Source organism: Podarcis erhardii, assembly GCF_964252035.2.
Source record: "Podarcis erhardii genome assembly, chromosome: 11".
Lineage (NCBI taxonomy): Eukaryota > Metazoa > Chordata > Lepidosauria > Squamata > Lacertidae > Podarcis > Podarcis erhardii.
In genome coordinates this window covers 55,679,287-55,700,294 of record NC_138501.1, presented here as the reverse complement: position 1 = coordinate 55,700,294, position 21,008 = coordinate 55,679,287, and the positions used below count along the sequence as shown (strand labels likewise).

The 21,008-nt window shown below is 53.4% G+C and overlaps 1 protein-coding gene across 1 annotated transcript in view; it reads right to left on the bottom strand.

Moving 5' to 3' along the window:
* Positions 1–17,147, bottom strand: part of LOC309352701 (phospholipid-transporting ATPase ID-like) — an 83,457-nt gene extending 66,310 nt beyond the window's left edge. The window contains exons 1-3 of the mRNA XM_081881401.1: positions 16,896–17,147; positions 11,526–11,607; positions 196–254 (exon numbers count right to left, since the gene is read on the bottom strand). Of these exons, the coding sequence (XP_081737527.1) occupies positions 196–254; positions 11,526–11,607; positions 16,896–16,985 (231 nt within the window). The 5' untranslated portion in view covers positions 16,986–17,147. The remainder of the gene's footprint in view (positions 1–195; positions 255–11,525; positions 11,608–16,895) is intronic.
* Between the last annotated feature and the right edge of the window lie 3,861 nt (positions 17,148–21,008).

The window sequence follows — 21,008 nt, the reverse complement described above, 5'->3', positions numbered from 1 at the left end:
GTGCAAAACTCAGCCTGGCAACTCCAAGGTGCTGCTCCCCCCCCCCCCCGCCAGCAGAGCACCCCCCCCCGAGCTCAGGCTCCCTGCTCCCCACACTCTCCAAGTGGCAACTCTAAACAGGCAGCAGTTCTTGCTCTGCGACCATTTGGCTCAAGCTTGGCTAGAATACGCAGCTGCTGGCGCCCAGTTACTTACGGCATATTCAAACTGGAGGTTGAAGGCTCGGTCGTTGGCGCGAAGGTGCCTCTCATGCTCTGTGGAGGAGGGAGAAGAAGTTAAGACACACAAAATGGGACTTGGACACTGCTTGGAGATGCACTCTATGTGGGGTTACCTCTGAAGGTGACCCGGAAACTGCAACTAATCCAGAATGCAGCAGTTAGACTGGTGACTGGCAGCGGCCGCCGAGACCACATAACACCGGTCCTGAAAGACCTACATTGGCTTCCAGTACCTTTCTGAGCACAATTCAAAGGGTTGGTGCTGACATTTAAAGCCCTAAACAGCCTCCGCCCAATATACCTGAAGGAGCGTCTCCACCCCAGACACCAGGGTCCATCTCCCGAGGGTCTTTTGGCGGTTCCTTCCCTGCGAGAAATTACAGGGAAGCAGGCAGAGGGCCTTCTCGATACTGGCGCCCTCCCTGTGGAACGCCCTCCCATCAGATGTCAAATAAATAAACAACTATCACTTTAATAAGACATCTGGAGGCAGCCCTGTTTAGGGAAGCTTTTAATATTTGATGAATTATTGTATTTTAATATTTTGCTGGAAGCTGCCCAGAGTGGGCGGGGTATAATTATTATTATTATTATTATTATTATTATTATTATTATTATTAGAGATACATGAAAATCATAGAACTGTGGAGCAGGAAGGGACCCTTGCGGTCATCTAGTCCAATGCAGGAATGACTCCTAGAGAATCCCTGACAGAGGGCCGCCCAACCTCTGTTTAAAAACCTGTTTATCCATGTTCTTAAACACAAGTGTGGCCATGAGCTGCAAAAGCTACACTCTGCCTCCAGCTGGGCAATGCTTCTGAATTCCACTTGCTTGTTTCCCACAGGCAGAACTGGAGGCTGGACCAGGTGGGTCTCTGCGCTGATCCAGCAAGCTCCTCTGATGTTCTCCCCCCCCCCCAAGGTGTCTGTGGGTCCTGCAGCCGCTGGGGACTGGCTAGAGGTGGGATGCACATCCAGGAACGCTCTTTCTCTTCCTGCTTTACAAGCCACCTGCCGGGAGCCAGCACCACTGACACCAGGCTAAGGTCTGTGCAGAACTGATAAGGCCGGGACCCAAAGGTCTGTGCAAGCCAAGTGTGTCGCCTGGGACAAAGGTTAAGGGTGGAGGAGATAAAGGCAGAGCGAAGATGAGATAGGAGTCATAAAATGGGACAGGAATTGCAAGGAAAGCAAGGGATGGAGGACACACCAGGACACCTTCAACTCCCTCCCAAGGAGGGAGCTCAGGGCGTGGATCAGGCCAAAGGAGGCCCATCCTGTTCAGAGACCTGTTTTTTGCAGTAGCCAACCAGAGAGGAAGCTCAAATGCAGGACTAGCTGCAACAGCCACGTTCTAAGCCTCTTGCTGTTCCCATCCTGTCTCTGATCCTGGAAGCAGGATGCTCCTTCCACTGGGAGTCTTCTGATCCTCCACCTCCTCCCCTTTTCAGCTGCTCTTGACCGCTCCCAGTCTGGAATCCTCCTCAAGGAGGAGGAACCAAAGAGCGCCAAATCAGGGCAGAAACCTGAATTTGGCAACCTGTGAGGGAATCCCACCTACAAGGTGTTGAGAACTTGGAAGGGTCCTCTGCATGGCAGCTCTTGAACCCCAGGGAGGGTGAAGGCAGAAAAGCAGAGCAGGGAGATTTCTGGCACCCAGCACAGAACTGAAGAGTTGGAAGAGACACCAAGGGTCATCTAGTCCTGCAGTGCAGGAATCACAGCTGAAGAAAACCCTGACAGGCGGACATCTCTGCTACAAAACCTCCTAGGAAGGAGAGTCCACCACCTTCCAATGTTGAGTCAGAATCTCCCTTCTGGCCATTTGAACCCCTTGGTTCAGGTCCTAGACTCTGGAGCAGCAGAAAAGAAGCTTCCTCCATCCCTGGAGATATCTGAAGAGGGCTCTCCTATCACTGCTTCTCTTCTACGGGCTAAACTCCCTCAACTGTTCTTCCTAAGGCTTGGCTTCCAGACCTTTATCACTGCCCAGGATTCTTCTGCCCACAGAGCCAAGCCTGCGCCACGAAGCTGCTGAGAGACAGTAGTGGGTCTCCTGGCCCAGGAGAGCTTGACGCCTCAAAGCACCAGCCAACGCCATCCAGCCTGCATCTCCCAACAAGGCCCATAGACAAGGCTACACCTCATATATGAAGATCACTGCAGATGGTGACAGCAGCCACGAAATTAAAAGATGCCTGCTTCATGGAAGAAAAGCAATGACAGACCTAGACAGCATCTTCAAAAGCAGAGACATCACCTTGCCAACAAAGGTCCGTAAAAGCTCTGGTTTTCCCAGTCGTGATGTACGGAAGTAAGAGCTGGACCATAAAGAAGGCTGATCGCCAAAGAATGGATGCTTTTGAATTCTGGTGCTGGAGGAGACTCTTGAGAGTCCCATGGACTGCAAGAAGAGCAAACCTCTCCATTCTGAAGGAAATCAGCCCTGAGTGCTCACTGGAAGGACAGATTGTGAAGCTGAGGCTCCAATACTTTGGCCACCTCATGAGAAGAGAAGACTCCCTGGAAAAGACCCTGATGTTGGGAAAGATGGAGGGCACAAGGAGAAGGGGACGACAGAGGACGAGATGCTTGGATAGTGTTCTTGAAGCTACCAGCATGAGCCTGACTAAACTGCGGGAGGCAGCGGAAGACAGGAGGGCCTGGCGTGCTCTGCTCCAGGGGGTCACGAAGAGGCGGACACGACTAAACGACTCAACAGCAACAACATATATGAATGGCTGCCAGGAAGCCAGGAGGGGATTCTGACTGAGCTTTGCCCATCTCCCTCCTCTGCCTTGCAGGGTGGCAGCCAAAAACCACCGCTCACCCTTCTTGGGGTGAATCCATGGTGTGACCTGGTCTGCTCAGCCCCAGCTGAGCCCCCTGGCATTTATCTCCCATGGCCAATGGGCTGCCTGAGAGCAGGCAGTTTGGGGTTCGCAGTTAATGGGTAGTACAAACCCCGTGTTTGATATATCAATTGCTAGTTTGTGGGGTGCTGCAAAATGCAGGGGTTTTGCTGCAAAATGCTGCAACCCCCCCAAACCCTGGCAAAACTTTGGCACAGGTTTGGAGAGGACCCCACATTTTGGGGTTCAGAGTTAATGGGTCTGCAAAGGATGCCTCTCAGCCCCTTGCATTTAAGAAATGGGGCAGGAGGAGGACTGTCAGGTCAAGAAGACCCAGATTTGAATTCCCCACTGAAACGCATGGCTGGGTCAGGAGATGCACATCAACCCACATATTTGGGAGGAAAGGCAGGGAGGTGGGGAAAGAGTGGGGGTTTTTGTTGTTTTTTTAAAGTACACTGGAGGGAATGACTCATCCAACCTCCAATTTCACAATGTGGAAAATAAACAAGATTCTCGTGGCAGAAACTGGAGTCCTTTCTCTCCGCTGCCCCAGGCAGTGAGATTTGGGAAAGATGCCACAGCAGAGCAACATCTGGACAGTGGGTGGGACATCTGGGCTAGCGGAGGGGGCTGCTGCTGCTGCTACCAAACACACAAACACAATGGGGCAGAAGTCAGCAGCAACAGTGGTGGTGCGACAGGTTGCAACCTCAGCCCACCTGGTGCAAGAAAGGAGGGAATTGCCCAGGGCTGAGTTGGGCCTGCCTAGCACAGAGAAACCTTCTCCCATCCAGCTCCAGTGCAGGGTTGCGGTTGTGATTCACTCCAAGCTGCCTCCTTCAGCGTAGAACACAAGAAGAGCCTGCAGGATCAGGCCAAAGGATCTAGTCTAGAATCCTGTTCTTGCAGTGGCCAACCAGAGGTCATAGAATCAAAGAATTGCAGAGTTGTACGCCCCCCCCCCCCGGATCATCTAGTCCAGGGACAGCCAACTTCCAAGAGACTCCGATCTACTCACACAATTAAAAACTGGCAGGAACACGAAGAGGCGGACACGACTAAACGACTCAACAACAAAGCAGGTGTTAAAATCTAATTGAGGTTTCTGAATCTTGGAATATCCAGGCTAGCCTTCTCATAAGGGAAGGAGAGCCAAGGAAGGGGCTCTGTGGGGGAGGGCAAATGGGTGGGGCCCACCTGTTAACTCACAGGTAAGGGGGAGGACAAAAGCCAGAGTTTAGAGTTGAATTTTGAGTGATGTTACCTAAAATCAAGGCAGCAAGCACACAGAGAGGCTGACTTCTGCTTGACTTCAAGGCTGCATCTCTGGGAGAAGCAAGACTCTTTTGGGGTGTCAGTGCTGTGAACCTCTTTCGCAGGCTCAGGCAGCATGTGTGCATCAACAAACCATCAATCATAAAGACACCAGTGTGTCTTCACTGCGCCTCATTCCCAAATGCAAACACGAACTCTGGGCAAGTGCCTGGAGCCCCTGGCATCTCCCACCATTCAGAGATTGGGGCAGCGTGAAACACGCACACGACCGCAGGCGCATGCAAGCACTTGTGCCATTGCGCCTCTGCTCTACAAGCGAGTTGTGTGCAGGTGGCACGAACCCCCTTCTCTCGGCCACAGATCTTCAGACCCTTTTCAAAAGCCATGTTTTTAAAAGACGCTCCCACAGGAGCCTCGTAGTCTCTAAAGGAGGAGATGAAACCTTTAATTTTCCAGAGCTTCTTAAATAGCACCGGTGCCGGTGGGAGAGTTGTGACACTAGTCCTGTCACAACAATGTGTTTAAGATTTCTATCCTGTTCCTACACTGTGGAGTGAGTGCTCAAGGATGCTCACCGCGAGGTAAAATGTTGGGTCTAGTCCAACCTGCTGCAATGCAGGCTTTGTTTATTCCGCTGCGAGAGATAGGGCACCCTGGCACACTCGGACGCCCTCTTCCTCGCTCTGTCACCAGTGTCACGGCTGACACCTGGGTTCAAAGTCAAGGATCTGGGGGCAGCCCCCCCCCCAGCTCACTCACCTGAAAGGACAAGGTCTGGCGGCTCAGCCGCAGTTTTGGCCCTCCTTCCCGAGAGGTGGTGGGACTCCAGAGACCTCAGAGCCATTTCTGGTCTGGGGGATAATGGCTGGATTCATCCGCAGGAATCCAGAGAACCTTTCTCCAGAGCAGGGGGGCCAAGAGAGGCTGCCTGCCCTCAGCGAGAGGGTCAATGATTAAACAGCAAGAGAGATAAGGGGAACCGGAGCCCAGGGCTTCCCCAGACAGCAGGCTTTTGTGCAAGGAATCCGCAGGGAGGACTGAATTGCTGAGCGTGATCCAGCAAGCACCTCGGCTGCTGGGGGTCGCAATGTCTTGGTGCTCCCCAGGAGCCCCTAGGGAAATGGGGGTGGGGGGGTCTTTCTCCCAGCAAGCAAAGTCATTGAGGTTGCAAGCACTATGTGGAAGAGGGTTGTGTGTCTCAGGGCCCTACTGGTCAGTGTCCATGTCATCCACAAGGGATGGTTGGCTTTTGCTGTTTTGTGTTTATGATTTTTATCTCTAAACCGCCTTGAGTCCTTATTAGGGGAAAAGGTGGGGTATATATAATTATTTTTCACAATCTGATGTTTCATTGAAAGCCACCCTGCATGGACTTTAGTGGAGAAATGCCGAGTAGGAAGAAATGGAAACAAGCAAAGGCATAAAGAAAAATGGGCAACTCTCTCATGCTCCACAATCTTTGTGCCATTTAGGAAACTTGGGAGAAGTGCTACCGTCAGTCAAGCAAACAGGCAGACACCCGTCTCAGCCACACCATCTATGCAGAGCAAACTTAAAGCACTTAGCCCCCTCCCCAAAATCCTGGGAACTGCAGTTGACCTCCTCATGGAGCTACAGTTCTCAGCACCCTCAGTAAATCCCAGATCCCTCTGGTTAGTGAGCTGGCGCTATGGGGCCCTGACTCAAGTCTACTTTAGCACTAAGAAGAAATGCTGTTATTTATTCGCACCTGTCGAGGCCCAGGAAAGGAGGGCATCTAAACGGTGATATTGACGGCGGACACCGTTCTCACTCATGAATGCAGCATCTGGCGGCACCGCGGGAAGAATCTACCCCATTTTGAAGAAATCAGTCCAGGCAAGAGAACTCCATGGCGCTGTGGGCGGGATTGATTGGCAGGTGTCTCTCGCTTACTAAGGAGCTAGAGGTCCCCTGCAGAGAGGAGGGAGGGAGGGAGGGAGGGAGGGGGCAGCAGAAGCGTTATCCATTCGCTCACTCACACGCAAAAACTGTGGTCACATTACGACAAGCCACCACTGCTTCCTCTACCTGGTTCTAACTCCCTGCCAACTAGTGATAAAGAGGAGGGACTGTGCCCCCCCATCTCCCTACCTACTGGGAGGTCAAACCCAAGAAGGGCCCTCCCCATGAGAGGAGCCCAGCAGAGGCCACAAGCAAGTCACCTGCCGCTGGACTTAGGAGACCTTCCAGCAACCGGCCCAGGAGACCAACGGCCGACAAGTCCCACAAGTCCCTTATGCTCCACACAGAAGTTCAGAGGACAGCGGCAGTGTGGTGGGAGGTCTTCTTGTTGATGCTAATGCTGCTGCAACCAGATGTATTCTGTCTGAACCACCAGGGACAGCCTCCCTTTCCCAGGACAAAATATTCCACTTCACTCTGGGGTGGAGAAGGGTCACTCTCATGCCCTGTGCAAATACTTATGCAGGTGGGCCAAGGGACTTTCCTGCTTCTCTGTGATTTACTTAATAGTGAGATTCCCAGTACCTGCCCTGCATCCCCCAACCCCCAGGCCACCTGCACATCTTTGGAAGCCCATCTCCTCCTCTTCCTCCTCTTCTGCCCTTTGCCACTCCTATGGCAGAAAGCAAAACCAGCAGCTGCTTCGCTTCCTCCTGGAAGCCCAAATGCCATGCAAACAGCACCTCCAGCACCTGCAGGCTTCTGGTCAGCCTTGGCCAACCTGGTGCCTTCCAGATGTTCTGGACTCTTAGCTTCTATCAGTCCCAGCCAGCCTGACCAAGGCTCCCTTGTGAGAGTCAGTGTGGTGTAGTGGTTAAGAGCTGTGGACTCGTAATCTGGGGAACCGGGTTCACTTCCCCGTTTCTCCACATGCAGCTGCTGGGTGACCTTGGGCCAGTCACACTTCTCTGAAGTCTCTCAGCCCCACCTACCTCAAAGAGGGTTTGTTGTGGGGGAGGAAGGGAAAGGAGAATGTTAGCCACTTTGAGACTCCTTAAAGGTAAAGGTAAAGGGACCCCTGACCATTAGGTCCAGTCATGACCGACTTTGGGGTTGCAGCGCTCATCTCGCTTTACTGGCCAAGGGAGCCGGCGTACAGCTTCCGGGTCATGTGGCCAGCATGACTAAGCCACTTCTGGTGAACCAGAGCAGCGCACGGAAATGCCGTTTACCTTCCTGCCAGAGCGGTACCTATTTATCTACTTGCACTGTGTGCTTTTGAACTGCTAGGTGGGCAGGAGCAGGGACTGAGAACAGGAGCTCACCCCGTCGCAAGGATTCGAACCGCTGACCTGATTGGCAAGCCCTAGGCTCTGTGGTTTAACCCACAGTGCCACCCGTGTCTTTTGAGACTCCTTAGGGTAGTGATAAAGCGGGATATCAGATCCAAACTCTTCTTCTTCTTCTTCCCAGGCATTGGAGAGCCAAGCCTGAAGAGTCCAGAACATCTGGAGGGAAGGAGGTTGGGGAGTTCCCCTAAGAAGCAGAGAAGGTGCCCCATAGGAAGCTCCCAAGCACCCCCCTTCCCAGGCTGGCCTTTGCTTTCTCTCCTCCTACTCAGATCCACACAAAGAGCTGTTGGGGGAGGGGGGAGCAACATGTTCATCTCTCCAAAGGAGAACCCAAACTCCTGCTGCAGAGTTTCACAGCACCTTGTTCCCACAAGAGGCTCAGTCCCCTCCTAAATAGCCACATCTGAAAGAGGACAGGAGGAAGGAGGTGATGCTCGACCTCGGCTAAGAGGCTCTTCTGTTATCAGTTCTGCCTCCAGGAGGGACCGGCTGCTCCTTGCATGGCCTCAAGGGCACAGACAGCGACTCAGACTCAGACTCCTCCTCCTCCTCCTCTTATGTTGGGCAAGGGCCAAGCGGGGTTTTCCATCTTCCGCAGGCATCCTTTGACTTTCCAGTAAATGTCTCTGCTGGCCTTTGTTCTCTTCGAAAGCCTCTGCTCTGTCCACCTTTTCCCATGAAGCCGGGATAAGTGCAAAGAAAAGCAGGAAACGGTCAAGGCCGAGAAGGCTGAGCCAGAGGCCAGCCAGGAAACAGACAAACCCCTTTTCGTCTTCCAGCTCCAAATGTGGGAATAAATAGATGTGTTTGCAGCTACGCCAAGGCAACAAGGCCAGAAAGGGGAAAGGTGAGGGGGCTCCTGAAGGGGCTTTGCTATACTGGAAGCTCTTGGTCTTTGCAAGGCAGCTGAAGAAGGGCTATAAATGGCTCCCAGCCAGGATGACTCTGCTCTGCCTCCACAGAGGCAGCAATGTTTTTTCCAGTTTCTGGAAATGGCAGGAGAACTTTTCTGCTTCAATGCTGCTTGCAGGTTCCCCCAAGAGGCACCTAGAAGAGGATGTTCGGCTAGAGGGGTCACTGGCCGGGTCCACAGACTCTTCTTACATTCTCATCTTTCCTCGGCTGCAAGCCAGGGCTCGGCTCTTCTGCCGCTTGACCCATCATCACATGCTAGTGCCACCAGGTCACAGAGGCCAAAGGAGCCCCAGCTGTGGCCCAGCACAGCCCCATGCCAGCCTTGGGCAGGTCCTTCGCTGGCTGGGCTGCTGGACCTCAGAGAGACTGGTATGGTTCTGCCTCGGATATTGGGCTGCTCACATGGTCCCCCTGAGGCTTCCTGATTCAGGAGCTACAAGAAGGCCTCTTTCTCATAACTCACAGCATCTCCTTGGAGCCAGAGCTCAGGGAAGGTTGGAGCAGAGGAAGCTGCCGCCAGCCCATCTTCGGCACCCGCTGTCTGGCAGGGTCTCTGCCTGGGTCTTTCCAAGCCCTTCCTGAAGATGCTCCTGGCTGAACCCAGGACCCCCCCCCCCGCCCGCATGCAAAGCTCTAGCTCCCACTGAGCTCAGGCCCACCCCAAACCTGTTTCCCACCCGCCTGGCCTGAGGCTACAGAACAGGCTTCCACCCGCCCCCACCCCATCCTTTGCAGCATTAGGGGTTCTGGTCTTTTCAAAAGAGGGAATTGTTTCGGAAGGGGGAGAGGAGGGGAACCTACTTCAGCTGAGACATCCTGAGCTTTCCTTCTGGATATTTGCTCTTCTCATCTTTCCCCCCCGGCTGAATCAGCTCCGAATCCCCCAGATCCGGGGTCCCCAGACGCTGTCATACGCAGCCCCCCTAAATCGTAAACATACATTTATTGGAGGTTTCCCCAGGAGAGCAGCTCTGCCCGGCCACTCTCTCCAGCCACGGCCAGCGGGGGGGGGGGGGGGGCGATTGTGGGGGGATGGGTGCCATGCACCCTCTCCTGAGCTGACAGGATGTGGGGGGGGGGTCCTGAGGAAGAGAGCGCTGGGAAAGTTCTAAGAAAGGGAAAGTCAGTTGGTGGCAGTTGGAAGGAGAGGGAGGCCAGGAGAGACCGGAGGGAGGAGGAAGAGGAAGAGAGGAAGGACCCAAAAGGGGCTTGCAAGACACGAGACCTATCCATGGCGTCACTGTTACATAATAAGGGTGTTTTGAAAGCCATTTGAGGTCTGGTTCATGTGTGCTGTCGACTGCTTGCGTTTAAACTGTTTTAAACCGCAGCACAAAGAAATATCGGTAAGCTTTCCTTGGAATAAAGATCACTGGGCAGCCTTGAATCTCCCCCACCCCCACCCCAACTTATGGCTGTTGGCTTCACACAAATCTCGTGGTTTCCTATTGGGCTGCTCTCCTGCAAGAAATAAGTTTGGGGTGAGGGGTGGGTGAGAAATAAACCTTGCAGGAGCAGCCAAGCCCCACTTTCCCTCCTGCATGAAAGGGGCAGACCAATTTCCAAACATCTCTTGGCCAGGGCGGGGGTGAGCGAAGGGGGACTTTGCGTGGACAAGTCAAAGGCTTTCAGAGGAGGAGTCAGCAGGCAATGATCCGGCAGGTTGCACAATTTCCTCCCTTCTTGCTTAAGCTGCCCATTGAGCACAAAACCAGAAATTTAGCCTCCCCACCCCCCTCCCGACACACACAAACCAAAATGCACTGCCAGAGTTCATCTTGAATCACAGGGTGGGGAGGGGGCAGCCCTGAAAGCCCCCCAAGCCAGGCCACATGCAGGAAGCCACTTTGCTCAAAGCCACAGAACAGCCCTGGGGAGAAGGTCTCCTCCTTTGCTTCCCAAAGGTCCAGCCCCCCTCTTGGACGTGGTCCTTGCACTTCCCCACACCAAAGGGTCAGAGGAGAAGTGAGAGGGGAAAGGCGAAAGGGGAAAGGGGAAAGGGGCCAGGCTCTCTGGCTGGGCCACAAACCTCCTTCCACTTCCCGTTTCCCTGCACATGTGGAAGGTGGGAGACACAGAAGCCCTCGCTGGGCATTAGCGTGGCACGAGGGAGCTCCGTACCCCTTGCTGCTTCAGAGAGGGCAGTGCTCCTGCTCCACCCCACAGCCTGGAGAGGAAACCTCTGCAGCAAGGAGCCTGCTGGGCTCATGCAGAAGCTGCCCCATCACCTGGGGAGGACGGAGCAACAGAGCCAGCACTTCCACACTCGAGGCCATGCTCCGTGGCGGCTCAGCTCTGCCTGCTCAGTGAGCAGTGCCAGATTACCAAACAGGCAGAGGAGGTCCTGGCTGATGTGCCCCACGGCAATAGATCAAAAGAATATTGATTTGGTCTTGAAAGAAAATTTTAAAAATTAAGAGATGATTTGGGAGGGGGTCCCTGAGATTTCAGCTGCCTAGGGGCCTCCATAGGGTTTAATCAGGCACTGATAGTGAGAGGCAGCCCAGCTGCTGGAAACCACAGGAGGGCTGCTTGAGGGTGCCCCATTGGGGCCTCTGGCTGGCCACTGTGAGAACAGATTCCTCCACTGCAGGGGGTTGGACTAGATGACCCTCAGGATCCCTTCCAACGCAACAATTCCACGATTCCATGAATTGCAAGGGCTCTTTCCCCAGGCCAAAGTGACTGGACCAAGCCGGGTGTCCCATGTACATCTCTGCAACCCACAGATCTGATCTCTCCGGGAGAGAAACCCCCTGCCCCCCACCCCTTGTGGGAAGGGGCTGCCTACCCAGCCTCCTGGGCACATGGCCTGGGCTCCGCGCTCCAGGCAGGGAGCTGTAACCCGACGCCCAGCAGGTGCATGCTCTGCTCTGCCGCTGGAGAGACGGGTGGATGGCGCGCCAGGCGGCAGCTGAGTCTGCAGGGCATCCGGGCAAGAGCCAAGGAACTGTGCCCACCGCAAGAGTCCAGCTCGCTTACCTTCCAGCCGCTTCTTCTGGCCAGACCCCAATCCGAAGAGCGGCATCCCAGCAGATCCTTTCAGCAGTCTGCTCTGGAGTTCCTGCAGAGGGAGAAAAAGAAGGCTCTTGACTCCAAGGGCGCCTCTTGCCTCTCCAGCCAGGTGGCTCAGCCTATTTCTGAGGAAGCAGACACAGTTCAGGGGGCAGGTACGGTTACAGCACCACGAGGAGGAGGAGGAGGAGGAAAGTGGCCGCCTTGCTGCTGCTCACCTGTGCTACTCACTTTGCCTCGCAGCAGGTGACTGTGTGCTGCAGCCCACCTGGGGGCCTGTTGCTCACCTGTCCTGCTGCCCAGGTGTTCAGCGTGGAGAGGCAGGAGGGGCAAAGCAACAGCCTCTCGGCCTCCCCAAAAGGGCAGAGCAGCCGTACGAGGGCAAGAACAACACTAGGAACCCCCTGCCCTAGTGACACCAGGCAGGTGTCCTCAATGAGCCCTTTTGGGCATTTTTGCTTAGACAAGCCTGTCGAGAGATTCAGAAGGCCAGTGCAATTCTTAACCTGCTTTGAGTCTGTTGCTGCTTTAACTTTTCAGAAGTCTTAAATCGTTGTTGCCAATTCTTCTTTTGATAATTTTAGCATTTTGTCCTTTCCGTAAACTAATTTGAGGGTTTTTTTAAAACAATCAAACAGTGTATAAATTTTATGAATTAAAAAATAAAAGCGAACAGGTCGAGAGATAACTGTCCTGAGATGCAGTGCATAAGGCCTCCCAAGCAATATGATGCTGAGCGAAACCCTCCCCCCTCACCAACATGGAGGGGGGATCTGTTTTGCCTGTTGCCGGGAGCTCCTCCTCGTGGGAAAGGAGCAGTAAGCAGCAGGGGGCCAGCAGAGGCAGCTGCCAGCACCCTGCCTGCCCCCAGTCCGCCTGAAGGCCCCTGCAACTCCTACAGCAGCACCCGGCCCCACATGCCTGCCTGAGACCCTCAGGTAGTTGAAAGAGGCCAAAGGCAGTTGCACCCCAGGGGGAAACAGGGAGAAGGGTGGTCCGCAAGGCAAGCAGCTGTTGCAAGGAAGAGCTCCACCTGCAGATCACAGGGAGAAGCCAAATCTCAGGTTGCCAGGAGTTTCCTGGGCAGCACCTGAAATCCTTGAATTGCAGAGTTGGAAGGGACCCCAAAGGCCATCCAGCCCAACCCCTGAAATTCAGGAATCTTAGCTCAAGCATCCCTGACAGACGACTGCCCAACCTCTGCTTGAAAACATCCAGCAGAAGGAGAGCCCACCCTTTCCAAGGGAGTCCAGTCTGCCTCGCAAGCTACTAGCCCTCAAGGAACACCAAGCAGCCACGTCAGGGCAGAGGGGTGTGTGTGGTGCTAGTCTTCCTTTGCTCCCCTCCCCTCCCTTCCCCTCCTTTCCTCTGTCCTCTTAGTCTTCCACCCCCACCCTCCTTGCCCCTGCCATAATTGGGGTGGGGGGACAGGGGCCCCTCACCTGCTCCCAGGACCAAGCAACCATCAGATACAGAGACACCAAGAGGAGGGAGGAGGAGACAGCCACCAGCAGAGCTAAACTGAGGCTTCCTCATTGACAATTTAAAGGCAAATGGCATCTCGCCTCCATCCTGTGGCAAATGGCCTCGGTGGGGAGGGGGTCTCTGGACCAGGGCAGGGGCAAAGCCTTCTGTATCCCTGCCCCACCCTGCAAGAGCCGCCCTCCCTCCATCTACAGGTCTTCGTCTAGTGTTTTAACTCCGTTATACGGTTACCTGCCCTGAGAGGTGCCAAGTAACCAGAGCTGACCAGGCGTCTGCCACCCCTTCCGAGACAACCATCTGCAGTAACAGGAGAGCCCAGCAATTAAGGGCCTACCGTTCCCCTCCAGTGCGCAGGGATTGTTCCTCTGCAGAAACAGAGAGAGGGGGAAGAATAGGCAGCCGGGGCCCAAAACAGATTTGCACAACGGCCGCGATGTCGCCGCTAATGGCGCTTTAGGACGTGGTGGCAACTAGCCCTGCTCGGCTCCAACAGGGAGGGAAGCCCCCAGAGACTTTGCGGAGGCCAGAACCAGACCTGCCCAGAAGGCCTAATAATAATAATAATAATAATAATAATAATAATAATAATAATAATACATTTTTTTATGCCCCACCCTCCCCAGCCAAGACCAGGCTCAGGGCGGCTAACACCAGGTATAAAAACAATTGATTAAAATACAACTTAAAAACAAGATTAAATACAACATTAAAATGCAGCCTCATTTCAGTAGAAACTCAAATAAAAAACATTTTGGGGATGAAAACGTCAAATCTTCACGAAGGCCAACTATCCAGACTGGTCCTACGTGGGCCAGAAAAACGCCAGGGAAGTCCCTAAATAGGAGTTCCATCACAGAAGGAGAAAGGAAAAAGGAAAGCTTTGCTCTGCTTCTGGAAGAAATTGCAAACCACATTCCATACACAGGATGGGAAGCAAGCTCGGGCACAGACCTTCAGGAGCAGGGCGAGAGTGCTGGTCCTTGACCCCCCCCCCCCAGTAGCAAGAGGGGTGCAGCCTGTACTATTTTCCAGGGCCTGCAAAAACATTGCTATGAATTTGCTTGGACACCCACCCACCCCTCCTGATTCCTGGGTACCAGACACTGGATTTAGCATGTTAAAATCAAGTCAGGCTGGCCTCTCCTGCTCAGGAGATCACCTGGGAGGGGCTGTTAAGCCCTAGAAAACTGGACTCTTAGAAGAAAGGGGCAGGGAGGGAGGAGAGGAGGGGCTGAGGACCCTCCTAGCATTCAGGGTGTTGGAGATGAGTGGGGAGGGGCAACAGATTTGGCTGTGCCTCATTGACTGAGAGGACGCCCTGACTTAGAAGGCCTCTTGCAAGAGGGAAAAGCAAAGCAAATGTCTTCAGTTTGAAGATTAGTTTTGATCGGTAGTTGAATTAAGAGGAGGTATATTTTAGATATATGTATGAGACATCCACTGCTTTGGGCTTGAGATAAGCAGTGTATAAACAATCCATTTGCTTAAGAGCCAAACTACATTTTAAATGTTCTGTTCCGAAGAACAAAACTCATTCCCTTTATTCACACAAACCAGCCGAAGTCATTCCCAAGTGAGCTCAGTCAGTCAGTCAGTAGCTCAGAGGGAAATGGTTAGCAGTCTCTGTGATGAACAGGAACGGTTTTTGTGATGCTCAATAGAGTAAATGAGAGATTCCACTTCTGACATTTGAAATGTTTTGATAAATTGTTTCATTCCCTGGTCTAGCCTTGCTGCATCTCTCATACGCATTAGGATGAAGAAATAATAAATTATCCAGTTGAGCGACATCTGCCTGGGAGCAGCGTGGAACGTCTCCTTTTTTGGAGATCGCACCACTGTCCAGGGTCGGCTCCAGCTCTGGTCGCGTCACCAAATCTATTTTTAATTTTCCGTTTTGCACATCTTTTTTGCCGAAAGAAGACTCTCATGCCCTTTCCAAGATGTCCTTCCAAGCATTTCGGACACCGGCAGCTCCAGCAAATATTCTGTTCTGCTTCCTGTGGTAAGACTATAATTTTGGCAGAACCAAAGCCCAGCAGGCCAGAAATCCAGGTCAGTTAAAAAATAAGGAGGAGTGGAGGCCGAATAAGCCGCTTAGAGCTGTGTGGATCTCTGCCAGAGAAATGATGCATGTTACACCTCTTTAGGCAGGGACATGTCTGACCCTAAACTTCTGCTGCCTTGCAGGATATCTTCAGGAGAAGAAGGGCTTCAGGAGGAAGCCCAACACAAATCCAGAGTGAAGTCCCTAAGGCAGTTGGATGTTGCCTTGAATGCCGCCGCCTCCTGGCAACTCTGGCAGCCAAGCTGGTGCCCAACATCTCCCTCTGCTTCCCTGAGGACCACATGAGGGAGGTCGAAAGGGGGGTCTTGTCATCTGGGCAGACCAGGACCTCCAGACACACTGCCTGGGCTTGCACCCCAAGGAGGTCACTTTGGTGCTGCCAGCGCAGCGGTTTGACTTCACCCCCCAGAGGTGCACTCCACTGTCTTCCAAGACAGGCAGATGCCAACAATATTATTCATTAAATTTGTTCATCTTGCCCAGGACAACCCAAAGTGACTTAGCATCCCACCCACTTCAAAAAGGCCACAGAGAGTTAAAGGCCAAAGGCCAGGTTACAGAGGGAAGTTTTTGCCTGGCACCTAAAGATATATAACAAAAGCACTAGGTGAGCCTTCTTGGGAACAGCATCCCAGAAGCAGGAGAGCGTCGAGGAATTATAAGGCTTCTCCTTTGGCCTGGAAGGGGGAGGCAACAAGCGCTGCTTTGGGCTGCCTGGGAATCGTCAGGCAGTGTGAAAGCGGAAGAGGAACCAAGAGAGAAAATGAGGCACCTTCACTTTCTGACTTGGAGGGGCTGCTCTGGTTCTGCCTGTGGCTGCCAGAGAGAGGAGTAAGGCTCCCTTCCAACCAGGAGCTTTTGGCTATTTGGTAGAAAGTTGCCTTCTGCATTATGAGGAACTTTCTCCTTGACAGTGGAAGGCTCTCCCTTGGAAGGCGGCAGACTCCCCTTCCTTGGAGGTTTTTAAGTAGAGGTCACCTGTCAGGGATGTTTGGGCTGCAAATCCTGCATTGCTGGGGGTTGAGCTGGATGACCCTCAGAGGTCCCTTTTGACTCGATGACTCGATGATTCCCCTCGCGGTCCCAGAAATAGGAAAGCATTTGGGTAACATGCAAACTCACATAGTCGGATCAAAGGCAAACGACTGAAGCAGGTGGGAGGCCTTGGCTTCACCAGCCAGGATGCAGGTGCACAAAAAAGACACACACACACACAAACCTCTGATCTGGGGAGGCCTGGGATTAAGGCAAGGCTCTGCCTTTTATCCAGTCCCCCAGCTTTGGGCTTCTAGCCACATTTTTCTTCCCCAACTTGGCCAAAGCTCCACTTCCTTGTCAACCCAGAAGAGCAATTTGGGGAGGGGGGGTAGCTCCCCTCGCTGGCTTGAACTGCCAAGCGGAAGCCTGTCTCTTCCCAGGGGCCTTCCAGGACCTTCGTCCCGACCCAGGCAGGCCTCCTGATCCAGGGGCCCCACGAGGCTCCCCACCTGTCTCCCTCCCCCCCCTCCTGCTCTCCCTTCCCAGGGAAGACCCAGGATCCTGGCCGCATAGCAAGAGCAAAATCAAGGGGAGCAGAGCAGCACCCACGACAGCCAGCAAAAGCCGACTCACTTTTCTGTTACATACCAACCCGCATCAGAGCTAGACTGTCAGTTCCAAGCAGGGAAACCTGCATCCGTCAGAACATCCCAAGGGCTCAGGAGGAGACCTGCGGCCACCACATGCCCAGCTGAACCCAGGCCAGGAACCTGCCTGCGCCTCCGACCTGCCCTGGACCAACATACCCTGCTCTCCGCAGGAGGATGGGCTTCCCTGTCGCTCCTTTGCCTTGACGCCAAGACCCTCTGCAGGAGCCCAAACATGTCCCTTGGCATCTCCTTCGCCCCAGAGTGGAGAGGGGCTTCTGCAAAGGAGACAGGGGGCACAGCTCCAGAGCCTGACCCCCCAGCAAAGCTCCTAGATTTGCTCTGGCTCTGACGCCCTCCTGGAAAGGAGGCGTGGGGAAAGAGTTCCCCAAGCGGCGGCTCCTCCTCCTCCTCCTCTCAGACAGCAGCTGGGCCACATCTGGGGCTGACAGGAAGGCAAACAAGTCACCCCAGGAGCTCCCATCTTACCCTGCAAGGCGTCGCCTCCCAGCAGCCAGGCTGCTCACTTCCTCCGCCTCCATGGGCCCTTTGCAACTTCCAGATGTGTCAGGCGCTTCACCCCCTCCCCAGTCCAAACCCGACTCTGCTCGGCGTGAAGCTAGTTGTGGGGAGGGGAGCAGAGAGGGGGCACAGCTATGGGGAACAGGAGGCACCCCAGACCTGCCGATTGGAGGGGCTCAGAGCCAGGCAAAGGCCAGCCAGCTCTTCCAGGTCCCGAGCAGAGGAGTTGGGCTCTGCAGAGTTTCCTCCTCCTCTTTGCTCCACTCTGTGGTCTTGGCCTGGGGCCAAAGGCTTCTGTCAGCCCCCCCCCCTCCCCGCCGCTTCCTGTAGATAGGGAAAGGGTGCTTGCTTCCTTAAAGCAGCTGCAAGGCTTTGAGGGAAGCCAAGGACCCGGGCAGGCAAGGACCTTGCAGGCGAGGAGCCTGGAGCAGAAGGACCAAGAGGGAGGGGGCTCAGGGAGCTGGTGCCAACGGAAGGGCATCCAAACAAGCCAGCCGCCACTCTGGGAAGCAGAGCCAGGGAACGGAGGGGCTCCCCAAAAGGAAAGGGGCAGCGTTTGGGACTTTTCAGTCTAGAGAAAAGGCAAGGGAGAGGCAACGTGATAGGAGTTTATATATTGATGCCTGGCCTTGAGAAAGGGGACAGAGAAACCTCCTTCTTCTCCATCTCTCCTAACATAAGAACTCGGAGGGCTTCCACTGAAGCAGAAGGTTTGGAGAATCAGCACGGATCAAAGGACGTCCTTCTTCATGCAGAGCAGAGTTCAACTGAGGAACTCCCTCCTGCAGCAGACCCTCCAAGGGCCCCTGTTTTCCAGGGACGTCCCTGATTTAGAGAAGACATCCCGGTTTCTGGTCTGAGCCTGGAATGCCCGGCTTTTCCTTAGAATGTCCCTTTTATCACTGGAGAAATGTTGGAAGGTATGGAGTTATCCAACCCCTGAGCCATCTGAAGGCAATCCTGTACAGGGAAGTTTTTAAAAAATGCTTAATGTTTTTATATATGTTGGAAGCTGCCCAAAGTGGCTGGGGCAGCCCAGTCAGATGTGTGGGGTTTAAAGAGTAAAATCATCGTTATGGGATGGGACATCCCTAATTTCATTGGAGAAATGTTGGGGGCTTTGCTGCAGGGGGCAGGGATGGCCACCAAGTTGGCTGGTTATAAAAGAGGATGAGACAGATTCACGGAGGAGGAGGAGGAGGAGGAGGAGGAGGAGGAGGAGGAGGAGGAGGAGAGGGTTATTGATGACTACGACCCTGCTGGCCCTGCCCTGCCTCCACAGCTGGAGGCAGCCATGCTTCTGAATGCCAGTGGAAGGGGAGCTTCTCTTGGGCTCAGATCCTGCCTGTGGGTTTCCCACTGAGGCATCTGCTTGGCCCTGTGAGAACAAGATGCTGGACCGGATGGGCCATTGGTCTGATGCAGCCGACTCCCCTTGTGTCCCGTGCTGGGTCTGGCTGCCTGGCTCCCTCCCCTGGGTCTGGCTTCGGGGCTTCTCCTTGGGAGCCCTGAAGCCTCACAGGGAGCCTGGGCTAACACACACCCACACCCCAACAAGCCCCCTCCATCGCTTTGTTCAAGGCGCCTGCTGGGCTCCCTGAGATGACAGAGGAGCCAAGATGCAGCCAAGCCTACCAAAGCACATTTTCTGGCCCACCCTTCCCTCTCAGATCAATGGTGATGCATGGAGAGTATAGGGTTCAAAATTAGCCAGGCGCCAGTGTGATAGCTTTAACTATGGAAATCTGGCTGTCCTGTTAAGAAGGAATAAAGGCATTGTTGGGATGGAGCTCCCCCGAGATCTGCTTTTTAGCACTAAAGACTATGAAGAAGATCGGCAGAAGGGACGTGAAGAAGAGTTAAGAGCCTTGGATATAAGATCTCCAGGTTGATGGACTGTCTGGAGTTGACAGAAGGGACGGCAGAGGCCGAGACCAGGGAGAGGAGACGGTGGAAGAAGATTGGGAATTTAAAGTCTATATTTGGAAATTGTGTAAAAATTTAATGAGGGAGAGAAAAATCGTGGAATGAAATTTTTATGACCCTGGTGGAAATGTTTTAAGAGATTAAGTTCAAATAGATATATTAGTTTTAGTGAGAAATAAAATTAAAAAGTAAAAACGGATTGTTAATTGGTGAAAGAAGAGAATGTAAAATTACAGTACATTAAGATAGATTATAAGGACAAAATAAAGAGGGAAAGGATTTGCTGAAATATCTAACTGAATTAGAATACAAAAAAGGGAGGTGGGAGGAGGTCAAGGAAACAAGCAAATGAAAGACAAATTATGTGAAGGTTTCATGTGTTTTTTGCTTTTGCTTTTGCTTTTGTTTTTTGTTTTTTCTTATTTCTTATTTTTATTTTTATTGTATTCTTTTTTATTGTGATACATTGTTTTGTTTTTTGTTTAATTTGGTGTTTTTCTGTTTCATGTGTAACCTTTAAAACCTCAATAAATATTATTATTATTATTTAAAAAATGTCCATATAAGGGCTTGCGCGCCATTGTTCTGGGTTCCTCCTCCTTTCCTGCGTGTGAGGGGAGCACCCTGTTGCAACAGATCAATAAAGATCAGGCTTACTAGCCGCTTTGCTTCTCAATATTCTCTGGTTGGCCTCTGTTATTTTCTCCTACCAATAGGGAACCTATGTAAGGACTCTATATGGGCTCTTGGGTACCCCATAAGGGAAAAGGGGCAGATTTAGTTTACAACACCAGCTGCATTTTGCACCCATCGGCCACTAGGAGGTGCCACGCCAGGTGTGGAAGGAGCCTTCTTTTCAGCCTGTGCCATTGCTGCATGGGGGGGGGCACGATTCCATGCGCTAAGCAGCACCTGGTCGGCTTCAAGCCAGGCTTGCGCCACTTTTGCTCACCTTTACCTGGCTTCCTTCATAGCCTGAGGCTCCCCAGGACCTCCTGCACACCCCAGATCCCCCCAAAGTCAGCTTCAGGCAATATTCCGCTGCCCGGGAGCAAGCAAGAGCCCCAAAGGCAATCCAATTCCACGACTGGAAGAGTTTCAGCCGTGTCATTCAATCTGGCCTTGTGCGCCACTCAGGAGGGTCGAGCCCCAGAGCACTGGCATCGTATTCTGCCAGGGTCACTTGGGGGCCAGGAAACTTTTGCGCTGGCAAACGTTATCAGCTGCGAGGATGAAGGCGGCCCCTGCCTGAGCCCCTAGGAAGCCTTCGCTAGAAGAATCAGCCCCTCACCAACTGTAAGAAGGGAGCCAGCGTGGTGCAGGAGGGAGAGTGTCAGACTAGGACCTGGGAGAGCTGGGTTCAGATCCTCACTCAGCCATGAAGCTCACCGGGTGGGTGGCCTTTAGGCCAGTCACTGCCTCTCAGCCTAACCTACCTTGGGGGGGGGGTTTGTTGTGAGGATGACATGGTGAGGGCAAGAGCCGGCCCCACCACCTTGAGCTTCCTGGAGGAATGGCAGGAGATAAAGGAGGCGTAAATCAAAGAGATGGTCTCCTGCGCAGGAAGAAGCAGCTCAGGAAAAACTGGAGCAAGATGTAGGAGAGACAGTTGCCTGGCCCTGGTCATGGGAGAGATGGGGCTCCTCCGCCATTGGGAAGCTTTGCCTACCAAAGGAGGAAGAGGAGCAGGAGCCCCTACAAAGTGGAGCTGGCCAGAAGACCACTTTGGTCACAAGCTCAGCTCCAGAAGAAGCCTGCTCCTCCAATGCTGGGTGGATGCCCACAGGGCGCAGCAGCGCAACAGGTCACCAGCCAGAGGGGGTC